Below are 12,564 nucleotides of genomic sequence, written 5' to 3'. Positions count from 1 at the left end.
TCCGACTCCTTTTCCCTACAACGAGGGGAAAAGGTGGTGCTATGTGAGAGGCCATGCAGCAGCAGCAGCAAGTCAAACTGTGGGAGTGCACGGAATCCTGACTTTGCTTTCTTTTCATGCCTTTCCTTTCCGATACGTAAAAGAGGGTTGACTGAGGGCCGCTTTTAACTGTAGGATTGGTACTAGCATGACCAGAGAACCACTCTTCTTCTTTTCACCCTGCATGCATGCATGCATGGGAATGGGCAAAAGACGAGAATACAAGTAGCAAAGGGACCAGACAGAAACTGCAGGATGGATGTGTGTGTGTGTTGCAGAGAGAGAGAGAGAGAGAGAGGATGTGTGTAAGGAGTTGTATCAAGCGATGATGAATTTGACTGGTTAGGGAAATGTAAGCACATTTAGCGTATGTGATGCTTGTTTCCTAGGAATGAATACAGCCTGAAGATTTGGTGTGAAGCTACATCACAAGGCTGCAGAGTGGATTCGACAGTATACAGTATTTGAGATCGCAATCTGATTTAACTAAGAAGAGAAAGGGATATCCCACTTAGACATTATGATTTAATTAATACTGCTATTGGAGAATATGATGCAGAACTAAAGAATTTTATTTAAAATTAAATAGGATTAGACAATATGATTTCTCTAAATGTGCATTTTGTTCCTTGAATTTTATTGGGCGATTTTCCTTAAAAAATATAATATTTTATGTATTTTTCAATCGATATTTTTTTTATAATATTTTTTATTTAAAATTGTCTGAACTAACATTTATTTTTTATTTTTATAATATTTTAATCATCATAATAAAAAATATTATAAATTCTGCATGAAAACAACGAGTCAAACAAAAATTAAAACACACTAAAAATCATTTGATATATCATGATTCAAATAGATACTTTAAAATAATTTAAAAATAATATTATAATAAAAAAGACTATTATATTATTTTAGTTATCACAATGAACGATCCAATAAAATCTACTCGAAAATACTGTAAATAATTTAAATAAACTCATAATTTCAATCAAACTAACTTAAAATTTAAAAATATGATATTGTAATGATCTATAAATAATAACAATTAGAGAGACATAATACGATATCATTTACAGTTTTTTCAATAATTTTTATATCATTCTTAATAAAAATACTAATAACACTATAAATGTTATATAAAAATTTATAAATAAGATAAAAAATTATTATAATAGTCTAAAATAGATTTAAAAATTGATAAAAAAATTTTAAATTTTTTAAATTATATATATTATTTAAAAAATACATATTGAAAAATATATAATGTTGTTTAGAAAAATGGCCTAATCTTATTTGTATTAGAAGTCATATTTCTGTTAAAGATACATGTTATTAACGAACTCTCAAATCGTGGTCGAGGTGTTAGCACGATTCGGTACGACCCTCGATGCGCTGGATCGTCGATGCGGTTGGATGTCAGATGAGAGTCTATGTTGGGTCGGGTTGAGTGTTGGCCTTATCTCTCGAGGTCGATCTCCCCATTTGACAAGTGACTTACTTCTTCATTATTGGACTCCTACACAAGTCAAGGTCGGGAGGGAGATTTTTCAACTCGATCCTTCCGAAGGTTAAGTCTGTATCAAGTGAAGTATTTTGGAAAAAAAGAATCCCTTTTACCTGATGTCAGTTAGAAGGCTTTTATATATACGAACAAGGGTCAATTGTATGTGATCTGATGATGACGGTCGACTCCTCGGGCAATTTGCTTGTACCTCTATGCAAGCGTTGATCAATTTGCACGGAACAATGCTGTGCGATGTCGTTTCAAGCTTTTCGGAACAACTTTGTACCTTACTACGTTGTCTCGTGTAGCTCCAGATGACGTGGGAAGGGACGATCGTCCTCTCGAGTTCGAGATGACACATCCGATGAAATGCTTCATCTCAGTCTCGAGGCTCCATGTCCGCACTAACATATTTGTGACCACGAGAGCGATACCAGAATACGCCCTACCACATCTAATATCAAGAAACGAAGCAATTACATGCAAATGTCTTACCAATTAATATTTGAATATAAATTGAGGATTGCAAAGTATTAGATTTTGATCGAGGGCCAGATTTTTTTGCGAATATACCTACCGTATATAATATGATAATATTAATGGATCTAAAATGAAGATCCATGCCTGAAATAAGACACTTTACTTCATCTTTCCACGACAATAAGAGATACGTGACTAATACTTCGATACTTTTGACTGAGGTTACAATTTTGACTGACAAATGTACGATGACTGCGATAATTTTGACTTCATACGAACGACGGTCATGTTATTATTGGAAGCTCGTTTGTTCCTGCGATTAAAGCCAAGTCCACGTCCTCCCTCCATTCCACACTCCTCGTCTCGAAGTAGCCCGTCTTCACGTCATTGGCGAAGTAACTCACCCACACCCGGCCCGCGAGCCTCCACCTCACCACCCTCCCCTCCATCTCCCTCCCCACCCTCCACTCCACCGCCTCCGGCACCTCGTCCCCAGCCACCACCACCCCGCCCGCCTTGCTGAACGCCCTTCCCCATCCGCTGTACCTCCGCCTCATCCCGCCCCTCGGGTCCCCTCCGCCGACCACCGGCCTCCACGCTGCCACCTCCGTCCCCGTGGCGCCGTCGTGGAGCACCCCCTCGAACACCCCCGCCCCGCCCTCCGCCTCCTGCTCCCAACGCCAGCTCCGCGCTCGCACCCTCGTCGCCGTCCTCGCCGCCGCCTTCACCCCGGCTGTCTTCCCGCCCCCAAACCGCCCCTTCACCGTCCGCATCGCCTCCGCCTCTCGCTCCGGGTTCCCGCTCGACCGGCCCAGGCTCGGACCGGTGGCGTAGCTCGATCCCAGCTCCGGCCCCACCCACACTCGGGCCCGCGACGGGAAGTGCCGTTCCCCCACTACGTCGTCTTCATCATCCCCTGCCTCCTCGCGGTCCTCCCCGTCCTTGCGCCGCCCGAAACGGAGCCGGACCACGTGGAGCCGTATGTTGTCGACGCGAACGCTCACCCGGATGAAGCGTGGGTCACGCATGCAGACGTTGTACTCTAACTGGACCACGGCTTCCAGCTGCTGATGGGCCAAGGCATAGCGCAGCACAGAGTCCTTTGCCTCCAGTTTCGGGCCACCGGTCGATCCAGTGACGCCGACTCGGGCCATGGCCGGCACCGGGGCGAAGCCCCTCAGGACCCAGAGCCCGTGCCTCTCCGCCGCGTAGGAGGGGCAACAGCCGGGCGGGAGGAGGCGGCTGGAACCGCTGCCCTGCAGCTCCCGGAGGATACACCACTTACAGAGCATGTAACCGACGGACCGCATGAAGCTCTCTTCGACGTCCGGCCCCAGCGCGAGGAGGACGCCGCGCAGGGCGAGCTGGCAGCTGAGGGCTTGTTCGAGGGGGGCGTCGAGGGCGCGGAAGAAGAGGAAGCCCGCGTCGGCGGGGGCTTCAGTGGCGCAGAGCCAGAAAAGACGGAGAAGGAGAGCGAGGGAGAGGAAAGCCCGGGCCTGCTCGTCCTCGCCGAGGGCACCCGAGACGGCTTCTTGGTCGAGCTTCATTGAGGACAAGGAGAAAGAAGAGGGAGAGATGGAGACGGACTCGCGGAGGAGCTGGAGGAGGAGAGGGATGTGAGGGGTGGAGGGGGAGACGGGGTCCGAGAGCCAGAGGGTAAGAGAGGGGCTGGAGGTGTGGAAGCCATAGAATGTGATGGAGAAGGTGAGGAGGGCCTCGGCGTCGGAGCCGGCGGTGCGGTCGGCGGCGAGGCAGATGGACTTGCTGTCGGCGGACGCAAGAGCAAGAGAGGGAGGCGTGGAAGGCCATTGCGATGGCTCAGGGAGCGTAGCGAGCCAAGACCAAGCGTCGTCCATTGCGGCTCTGAGCTTGTGGAGGTGAGAGGCTGCTGCCGTCCAAGCTTATCTTGGGATATCAGTGACAACGTCCAACTTAGCTACAGGGGAGGGGACGTGTGGTCGTCATAGAAGCCGAGTTCGTTTCTTCTCATATTATTACAAATGTAATTGAGGCACAATCCAAAGGCTAAGATTTGCATGATTTACGTTATTAGTGATGTGAAATTGATCATTTCTGGAGCTTTATTAGGATAATTGTATAAGGCGATCTTGAATTAGAAGTTAATAACGTGTATTATTAGAGTTAATCTTCAGTAGCTACTAAGGGTACACGTCAGGCGCGATGATTAGTGTTCCTCCAGTCATCGGTACCCATTTAATTTAGACACTCGTTGACTGGAAACCCAAAACCTAACACTACTTCACGTACACGAAGAACGAGAGAGACGTTAGCGCCGGAACAATCCCGTCTTCCCGTTCTTAAGCGAAGGGAAACGCGAGTCGTGCGCTTTCTTGGATCACTCAACGCCCCAGTCACCACCGCTCTGCTCTCTCCTCCCTCCCCCACCCCCCCGCCCGTTGTTCCGATCCCGCATTGCTCTATATCTAGGGTTTCGCCTCTCCTTAACGATTCCGTGAGTTGCTTCGTATCTGGGACTTGCGTTTATTCGAGATGGGAATCTCGGAGGAGAGGGTGGTGGCGGTGATCATGGTCGGCGGTCCCACAAAAGGTGCGATCTTGGAGCTCTTTGTTCTTTGTCTGTTGGAAAGGTTGGGGTTTTTGGTGAATTGTACGGGTTTGTGGCTGAAAAGACGATCTTATGCTGCAGGAACTCGCTTCCGGCCTCTTTCTTTGAACATTCCGAAGCCGTTGTTCCCCTTGGCTGGTCAGCCGATGGTCCATCACCCGATCTTGGCTTGCAGAAGAGTGTGTTTCGTGTTTATTTGCTACTACATCCTGCGTGCGTTCCCAAATTCTGAGTACTTCCGTTTGCTCTTGTTGATTTTTGTCGTAGATCCCCAATTTGGTGCAAATTTATCTTATTGGATTCTACGAGGAGAGGGAGTTTGCGCTTTATGTGTCAGCCATCTCGATTGAGTTCAGAATCCCTGTTCGGTAGTTACTTCTCGATGCCCACATGAATTTCTAAAAGATGAATACGTGTGTTCGTTCTTTTGCTTACTTCTTTCATCTGCTTAAGGTATCTAAGGGAAGACAAGCCGCATGGTTCAGCGGGAGGGCTTTACAGCTTTAGAGATTTTATCATGGAAGAGGACCCGGTTTGGCATCTCTTTGTCTCGTCCATTCATTTATATATCTGAAACCAACTATTCATTATATGATTGAAAATCTTTGTTCGTCGTTATGGTGTCTTATTCTCATACTTAAATTAGTTTTTTTAATAGTTAGTTTTCAATGTGGGCTTTCGGGTGCTTCTAGTTTACCTGTTTCTTTTTTGTTCGCAGTCCCATATAGTTCTTCTGAACTGTGATGTTTGCTCAAGCTTCCCATTGCCAGATATGCTTGGTAATCCTCAGATATAGCTCTTTCTATACTGATTTTTTTTACTTCTTGCATCTTTTATTGTCCGGGATGGTAAAAGTTTTATAAGCTTAATTGGTAATTGTCACTATCATGTATCTATCTATCTACCTCGCCCACAATCACACACACACATCAGTGTTAGCTACTCTTACTTCAGAGGTGAAATTCCTCCCTGTTGTTTTTTATTATACTAACACTTTTCTGTCAAGAAGTTCCTTTCTGTAGCTTGTAGGACAAAGCCCACAACTCTCTATCGCTGCCTGTTTTCGAGCTACCTCATGTTTACTTATTCTGCATATAAGTTCAGAAATTTGCTTGATCTTTGAATCTATGGTTCGATGATATAGACATTAATTCTTTTAGATATCCATTTGGCCTGTTGTCATGTTAGAAAACTGCTTCCACGATGTTAAAAGATTTCAACTACATATCTTTTAATTAGTACTTCTTGTTTTATTTTTCTTGTATATTGATTTTAAAGTCTATTTTGCCCTTTGTGGATGCAGAGGCTCATAAAACATATGGTGGGCTAGGAACAGTATTAGTAATTAAGGTGCTGAAACTCTGCCCATAACTAATCTAGCTATTTCTAGGTGGTGTTATATTGTTATTGGCAGGCTGTTATCTACAATGCTAAAGTTTTCTGTTTTTGTTTTTCTCTAGGTATCTGCTGAATCAGCCAATCAGTTTGGTGAGTTGGTTGCAGACCCTGTTACAAATGAGCTGCTCCACTATACTGAGAAACCAGAAACTTTTGTAAGTATGCAGTTTATTCTTCTTTTATTTCAACAACATATTAATTCTTCTGTTTTATGCATGCCATTTTTATTTTCTCTGATCTCCAAGTGTGGTATGTCTTTCTAGCAAGTTAGTATGACAACCATAAATATTCTGCTTTGTAGGTGAGTGACCGAATAAATTGTGGTGTGTACATATTTACACCAGATATCTTTACTGCCATCCAAAGTGTCTTTACACTAAGGAAAGACACAGGTAGATATTTTCCATGTTTTATTTGTATCTTTGAAATAGTTGTATCACAGTGTTAACCGTCTATTTTGTTTAGCAATGTGGATGTCATGAAACTTGATCCAAAACAAATGCCTTTCTATCATTCATGAATATTTTATTACATCTTGAAATTGAATTAGTTTTCTACTTGTGAAGTTTAATCTATTTTTGTGCAAGTTTTAACATAGATTGAGATATGTTACACAGATCATTTTCCTCTGTAATGCATGGCCTTCTTGTGTTTGGAGATAATTTTATCTGTTATACAAAAGCAAATGCAAGTCATTTTAGCCTGTAGTATATGACTGGTAGTGTCTTCTGCCTGCTTCATTTTTTAATTAAGCTCCGAAAAGTGATCTACTTTAACCATTGTATTTCCTTTTCAAGTGCTGTTGGTGGTGCAGAAAAAGAAAATACACAAAGTGATTATTAGATAGAAAGATATATAAAGGCAAATAAAAAGGATGGTAGAGTGGTTCAGCATGATGAGCTCAAACCATATGGGTCTCCTACATGTGAACACTAAAACAAAAAAGGGAAACTTTAGTTTCTTGTGAATAGCATCTGCTACTTGATCATTATATTGTGTTCAGTTATTTTACTTATAATTATGGTCCATATGAAAGCAGAGAGCATTAATATGGTTTGATGTTCAAATAGTAATTGACTTTGGTCTTGTACAAATGGTGACTGGTGGCTACAATCATAGAGATACTTGCAACTGCAAAGCATTTACTTATGGAAGACGTCAGATAGGCTTAAAGGTCTTAATAGGTGAACTCATGGGACAAAGAAGACACAGAGATATAGAAATCAGGAAGTGCTTTAGCTAATAAACTATTTCATTCATATCGTTGGTAATGCACTTATGCTTGTTGCTGAGTTTGTAATACTTCTATTATCAACAAGAAAAATCCATGTTACCTTAAAATTTTGTTTGGGGGAGATGGATCATGTGTGTCCAAAGATAGAACATAGATCTGGGTCACATGTGCAAGCCGCTTGGATGTCATCATGCTGCCAAGTGTCAATTAAATTGATATTGACAGAAAATAGACTGACAATTTCTTTCTCTGCTCAACATACTGCTTTAGAAGAACGTAAATTTAATGGAATATGGCCAAAGCATAAAAGAAAGAAATCGACGGCTGTTTATTCATACAACCAATTAAGAGCTGTTCTTTTTTAGTAACATCTATTACATAGTCAATAGACCTTTTTCCTTATGATTGTGGAAAATTGTATGATGTTGCTGCAATAGAATAATTGATGAGCTTTTGGTGTTTGCTCGTGTATTCCAACTTGGGACTGTCTAACTCACAAGAATATTGTAATAGTTCCTTAAGTTTATTCTGTGCTTGTAGGTTTTCTGATTTACATTTTTATATAAAAAAGAATGCTTAGTTCGCTTTCTGACCGTTTCATTTTTTCAGCTAACTTGCTCCGTATGAACAGCTTTGAAGCTCTCCAATCAGCAACAAAGTATGAACAGTGCTATTTTTGGACTTCTACATTCAGTTTGCATCTTGAATTCCTTCATTTAATTAGATCAGATTAACCTGTTGTAATTAATTAACATAGTAATACCTCTCAGTGAAATTGAAAAAACACATTGAACACATTCATAATGTTTATGAGAGAACAGTAGCAAAAGATGATTCACAAAGGTATTTTCCAGCTGAGGTTTGTTTTTTATTTTAAAAGTAAAAAAAGGAATCATTGAGATCAAAATTAAGTAATAAACCATAATGTTATGAAGCAAAAATTTTTCCCTATAAACAATTTTGGCGAGCGAGAATTATGATTCGGAATACCTAGTTTCATTATCATTAATCAATTAGGAACAATGTTGTGACCTAGGTGCCTGAGCTAGATGACCAGGCTCTTGGAGGGACTTAGATGGTCACAAATTCTTTTATTTGCTTAAGCAGCTGCTTAAGTATTTCAAATAGTTTTGACTAATAGGATGAGGAAAGTCTAGTTATTAAGCAATGAATATTTACAAGTAGTTCTTTTGCTAGTTTGTATATGAATACAATAATTTCAGTGGCTTGTCAAGTGATTTTAGCACTGATGCATGGAATTCTTCTTGTTCTTAAGTATCATATCTTATATTTTCACTTTCTTATAAAAGTTCCAATGTTTGATTCTTCCTCTACTTATATTATGCTACTATCTTAAGAGGCATTTCCCAACAAAGCACCCATAAAAGACTCATGGAAATGAACACCTAACAAGTCTTAGGATTGTGGTCAGAAGTTTGATCAATGTGAAACTAAGGGAGATGAGCACTGTTCCTAATATATTTTATGTTGAAAATTCACTATGGTAGAGCTGAAACTTATGTTCTCTAGGAATTTACCAGCCATTTGGCACATGTTTGGGCAATGAATACTAAAAAGAATGCAAAATCTATACCAATTGTTTCTAGACATCTTATGCCTAGGTCTTCTGCCTAGGCTTTTCACGGGGTTTCCATGTTTTACTGCCTTGGAATTCTTACTAATTAGTAGTACAATAATCATATTTGTTCCAACAATCTGTCATACGATCAACAGTACTCAACTTGGAAGCTATAGTTTTCTTTTCATCTAGGCAACTCAGCTTTGGTAGGCTGACATTTGTTTCTTTTCATCTCGGTAACATCCGTCATTTGATGAATGTTTCTTCAATATGCTGACATTTGTTTTAAGCAGAACACTTCCTGCAGACTATGTTAGGCTGGATCAGGATATATTGTCTCCTCTTGCTGGAAAGAAGAAACTCTATACATATGAGACGCTTGACTTTTGGGAACAGATCAAGACCCCAGGGTGAGGAAGTGTCAACATGTGAAATTTCTTTTGTTTCAGAATTGTTTTTTACTTACAGTTTCTGCGTTCATATAATGTTTCAGGATATCTTTGAGATGTTCTGCCTTGTATCTGGCCCAATATCGTTGTATTTCTCCACATCTTCTTGCTACAGGGAATGGCAGTAAAAGTCCCTCCATCATTGGTGATGTTTATATTCATCCATCAGCAAAAGTACATCCAAGTGCAAAGGTTATCTTTCTTTATGGTCCTCCACTGTTTTACACTTCTCAATGTGCTATAATATTAAAATCAAGGATTGCCTTTTTGGGTACTGAACCCATTTCGACAATTTGTTGGATCGGTACTTATCTGTCCGTACCAGTATACCATCACAAGGTACACCGGTGTGTACCAGTGTTTTGATGAGGAAGAAAAAAAGGATGAAGAGAAAGTGGTGGTGGAGGAACAGAGGAAGAAGGAAGAAGAAAAAGCGGTGGAGGAAGAAGAAGAAAGAAGAGGAAAAGAAGCAGCAGTGAACGAAGTGGCAGCAGCATCACAGCAGCATCGTACCCGAGAAAAGGGCTTGTGAACTTTTGTTTTTTTATGCTGAGTTGGACAGGGGCCCACCACTTTTTTGAATTTTTATTATATTAACCAGACTGCCCAAAATAGGGGTGGTCCGACTATCGGCCCATGCCTAGACCAATACATACTGCCCATACCATACCGTTTCAGACGGTATGTCAGTTCATGATTAAGACCTCTGGTATTATGGTTGATGATGACCAAGGCTTGAAATTGATATTTTAGAGGTCTATAAATAAGATATAATGCTTGAGTCTGGCTCCAATGACTAACAATAGAATTTTCATATGATCTTGAAAGAGGCAAGGATTGAAATATCATGCAGCTTTTTAAAAAAAAGGCAGCAAGAATCTATAAGGACAACTCTATATGTCCGATAAAAAATATTTGGCTAAGACAACCAAAGATTCATCTTTTTAGAATTGAGAATAAAACAAGGATATATATGATAACTTAGTATTATATACTGATATAATTCTGGTTTGGTGGAACAGATTGGTCCTAATGTCTCCATTTCTGCAAATGCTCGTATTGGAGCTGGTGTGAGGCTCATCAGTTGCATCATCTTGGATGATGTTGAAATTAAGGTCTGTACTGAAAGGTGTCGGAGCCTTGGGTAGGAACACTGATGTCCAAGTATTAGATGTGATTTTTTTTTTATTAACAGGAAAATGCTGTTGTTATGCATGCTATCGTTGGCTGGAAATCGTCTATAGGGAGATGGTCACGAGTACAGGTAGGTTTCATTCTCTTGTCACTGTATTCTCATTTGCCCTTACCTTTTCTAGAGTGCAAGCAGAAGTACATAATTGCTCAACATTGTTTTCTTGGTCACCATTTGAGTGTAAAGGCTACTTTCTGTACATAATTAGTTAAATATTCATTTTATATAGATCTGCAATTGTTGAGGAGATTTCATATCCAAGGACCAGACAGTTGTCTGCTACAGAAATTCTAGCAGAATTTCATCTCCCAATATAGTGCTATATTTCTCATCTGAACCTAGAAGAGTATTATTCTATGATTTAAGCTCCCAAGCTACTGATACAATCTGTAGATCCAGCCGATATCATTGTTTTACCACTGGTCGATCCCAATCCCAATACTAAATTTACAACTCATTGTTTTCTGTAGTTGCTGGAGAACCTAACAATTATCACTAAAGGAATTGAGGTTTATATTCAAATACTATGAATCTTTGAAGGGTTTTATACAATCTTTGTATGCATTGATGGCATTCTTTGTATATTTCAATGAACTCTTTGTCTTAATCATCTTATAACTTGGGTGTGTATTTCAGGCCGAGGGAGACCACAATGCCAAACTTGGAATCACTATCCTCGGTAGCTACTTCATATACTATTGCCAATCGCATTACTTAGGGGCACCCTACTGACCAATTATTTTATCTACTTTTGAATTTTAGGAGAAGCTGTTGCAGTTGAAGATGAAGTTGTGGTGGTTAACAGTATTGTCCTGCCAAATAAAACCCTTAATGTTAGCGTTCAAGAAGAAATCATCCTATAATCTTCTCAATTTTTTTGAAGCAGATCCACCTTTCTGCAATCTACCTTTTCCCCTTTTTTTTTTCCTGTAATATCAATTATGTCTATGAAAAAAAAGAAAAAAAAGAGAGATGGACATTTTATTGGTGTGGTACTGTACAAAAAGCTGCAACTTCATGCTGCTTATGTAGTACTAGACATGTTTAATTGAGCATACATTTCATTGTATTGACATGCAAATAAAAGTAGGTTTTTGTAGTTACAGCTGCTTTTCTTCAAATAAATGGCTATCTGGTGAGCTTAATGTTGCTAGATGAGTAGGCATCCCAAATATGCTGGACTTTTGGGGTGTTATGTTGTCTCTTGCTTTCTTTTCTCTTTCCATTTGCTTTGGAATACTATCTTTATGCTGGATTAGATGTGTTATATGCCTTATACTCTTTCCCATTACTCATTTTTAGCTAAAATGTGTGTATGTGAAGCCCCACTCAAGGCTATCTATCCTTAGATATCATGCTTAGATACAAGGTTGGGACTGTAACATTCTCAACATGAGACCAATAAGGCTACCTCTCAATGTATTGATTCCTGACACAAATTTTAGAGCAATTCCATAGCTATTATAGGCTAATCAAACACATATGTAGATAAGAATTTTCACTTGTAGCTCCAACATGACAGGTGCACTATGCACATGACACATGGCTAGATGCATTTCCATGTACCCTATGAAGTTAACATGGTTATATGTCCATTGACTGAGGCAGGCAGGCATGCAACCAAAGGCTATTTATCTTAAAACATGTAGGATTCTAGAGGAATCTAGTTAGGTTTCACAGGCACACAGCTTGACCAAAGGGAGTCACATGACCTGCCAATGAAGACAAAATGCCATCCTCTTTATCTGCTCACATCTAGTCATCTCTCCCAGTTCTATCTCTTCTCTCTCTTTCCTCCCACTCGCTTTTGTCATTGTTATGAGTGCTTTGTCTCTCCAAACCTTCCAATAAATTTTCCTTGGTTAGGTTGGATATCATTACGTTTCTTGCAAGATAGATATATTCCAAAATGATACCTTCGTCATTTGATTCGTAATCGTCCTGAAAGTAGTTGATCTCAGGAACATATTCCTTAGCTTGACATTTCATAGAAGCACTTAAATCATATTATAAGAATATATTCCTTGTTTTCTGCTTTCTAAAAGATGGGGATCCGTGAAGATTTCCCACCATAAAAAGCCACTAAACCTCATATT

At 40.2% G+C, this 12,564-nt stretch overlaps 2 protein-coding genes across 3 annotated transcripts; one reads left to right on the top strand and one right to left on the bottom strand.

Moving 5' to 3' along the window:
- Positions 1 to 2,174: 2,174 nt before the first annotated feature.
- On the bottom strand, positions 2,175 to 4,002 carry LOC135679597 (uncharacterized). The gene has a single exon (XM_065193509.1). The coding sequence runs from the start codon at positions 3,883 to 3,885 to the stop codon at positions 2,314 to 2,316; it is 1,572 nt and encodes a 523-aa protein (XP_065049581.1). The 5' UTR covers positions 3,886 to 4,002; the 3' UTR covers positions 2,175 to 2,313.
- A 269-nt stretch (positions 4,003 to 4,271) lies between these two features.
- Positions 4,272 to 11,571, top strand: LOC103992900 (uncharacterized). Of its 2 annotated transcripts, none has more exons than XM_009412799.3 (15): positions 4,272 to 4,598; positions 4,698 to 4,795; positions 4,884 to 4,984; positions 5,070 to 5,148; positions 5,335 to 5,395; positions 5,920 to 5,966; positions 6,077 to 6,169; positions 6,316 to 6,406; positions 7,858 to 7,906; positions 9,121 to 9,237; positions 9,321 to 9,468; positions 10,299 to 10,391; positions 10,472 to 10,540; positions 11,105 to 11,147; positions 11,231 to 11,571. In XM_009412799.3, exons 1-15 carry the CDS (start codon positions 4,541 to 4,543, stop codon positions 11,329 to 11,331), a joined length of 1,248 nt encoding a protein of 415 aa, XP_009411074.2. In that variant the 5' UTR covers positions 4,272 to 4,540; the 3' UTR covers positions 11,332 to 11,571. The 2 variants fall into 2 exon arrangements, with proteins under 2 accessions (XP_009411074.2, XP_018684062.2); XM_018828517.2 differs by having other exon boundaries at positions 4,394 to 4,598; positions 10,521 to 10,540.
- Positions 11,572 to 12,564: the final 993 nt, after the last annotated feature.

This window comes from Musa acuminata, chromosome BXJ1-7 (assembly GCF_036884655.1).
Source record: "Musa acuminata AAA Group cultivar baxijiao chromosome BXJ1-7, Cavendish_Baxijiao_AAA, whole genome shotgun sequence".
Taxonomy (NCBI): Eukaryota; Viridiplantae; Streptophyta; class Magnoliopsida; order Zingiberales; family Musaceae; genus Musa; species Musa acuminata.
Note: the sequence above shows the minus strand (reverse complement) of the source record. Positions and strands in the feature narration are given on the sequence as shown.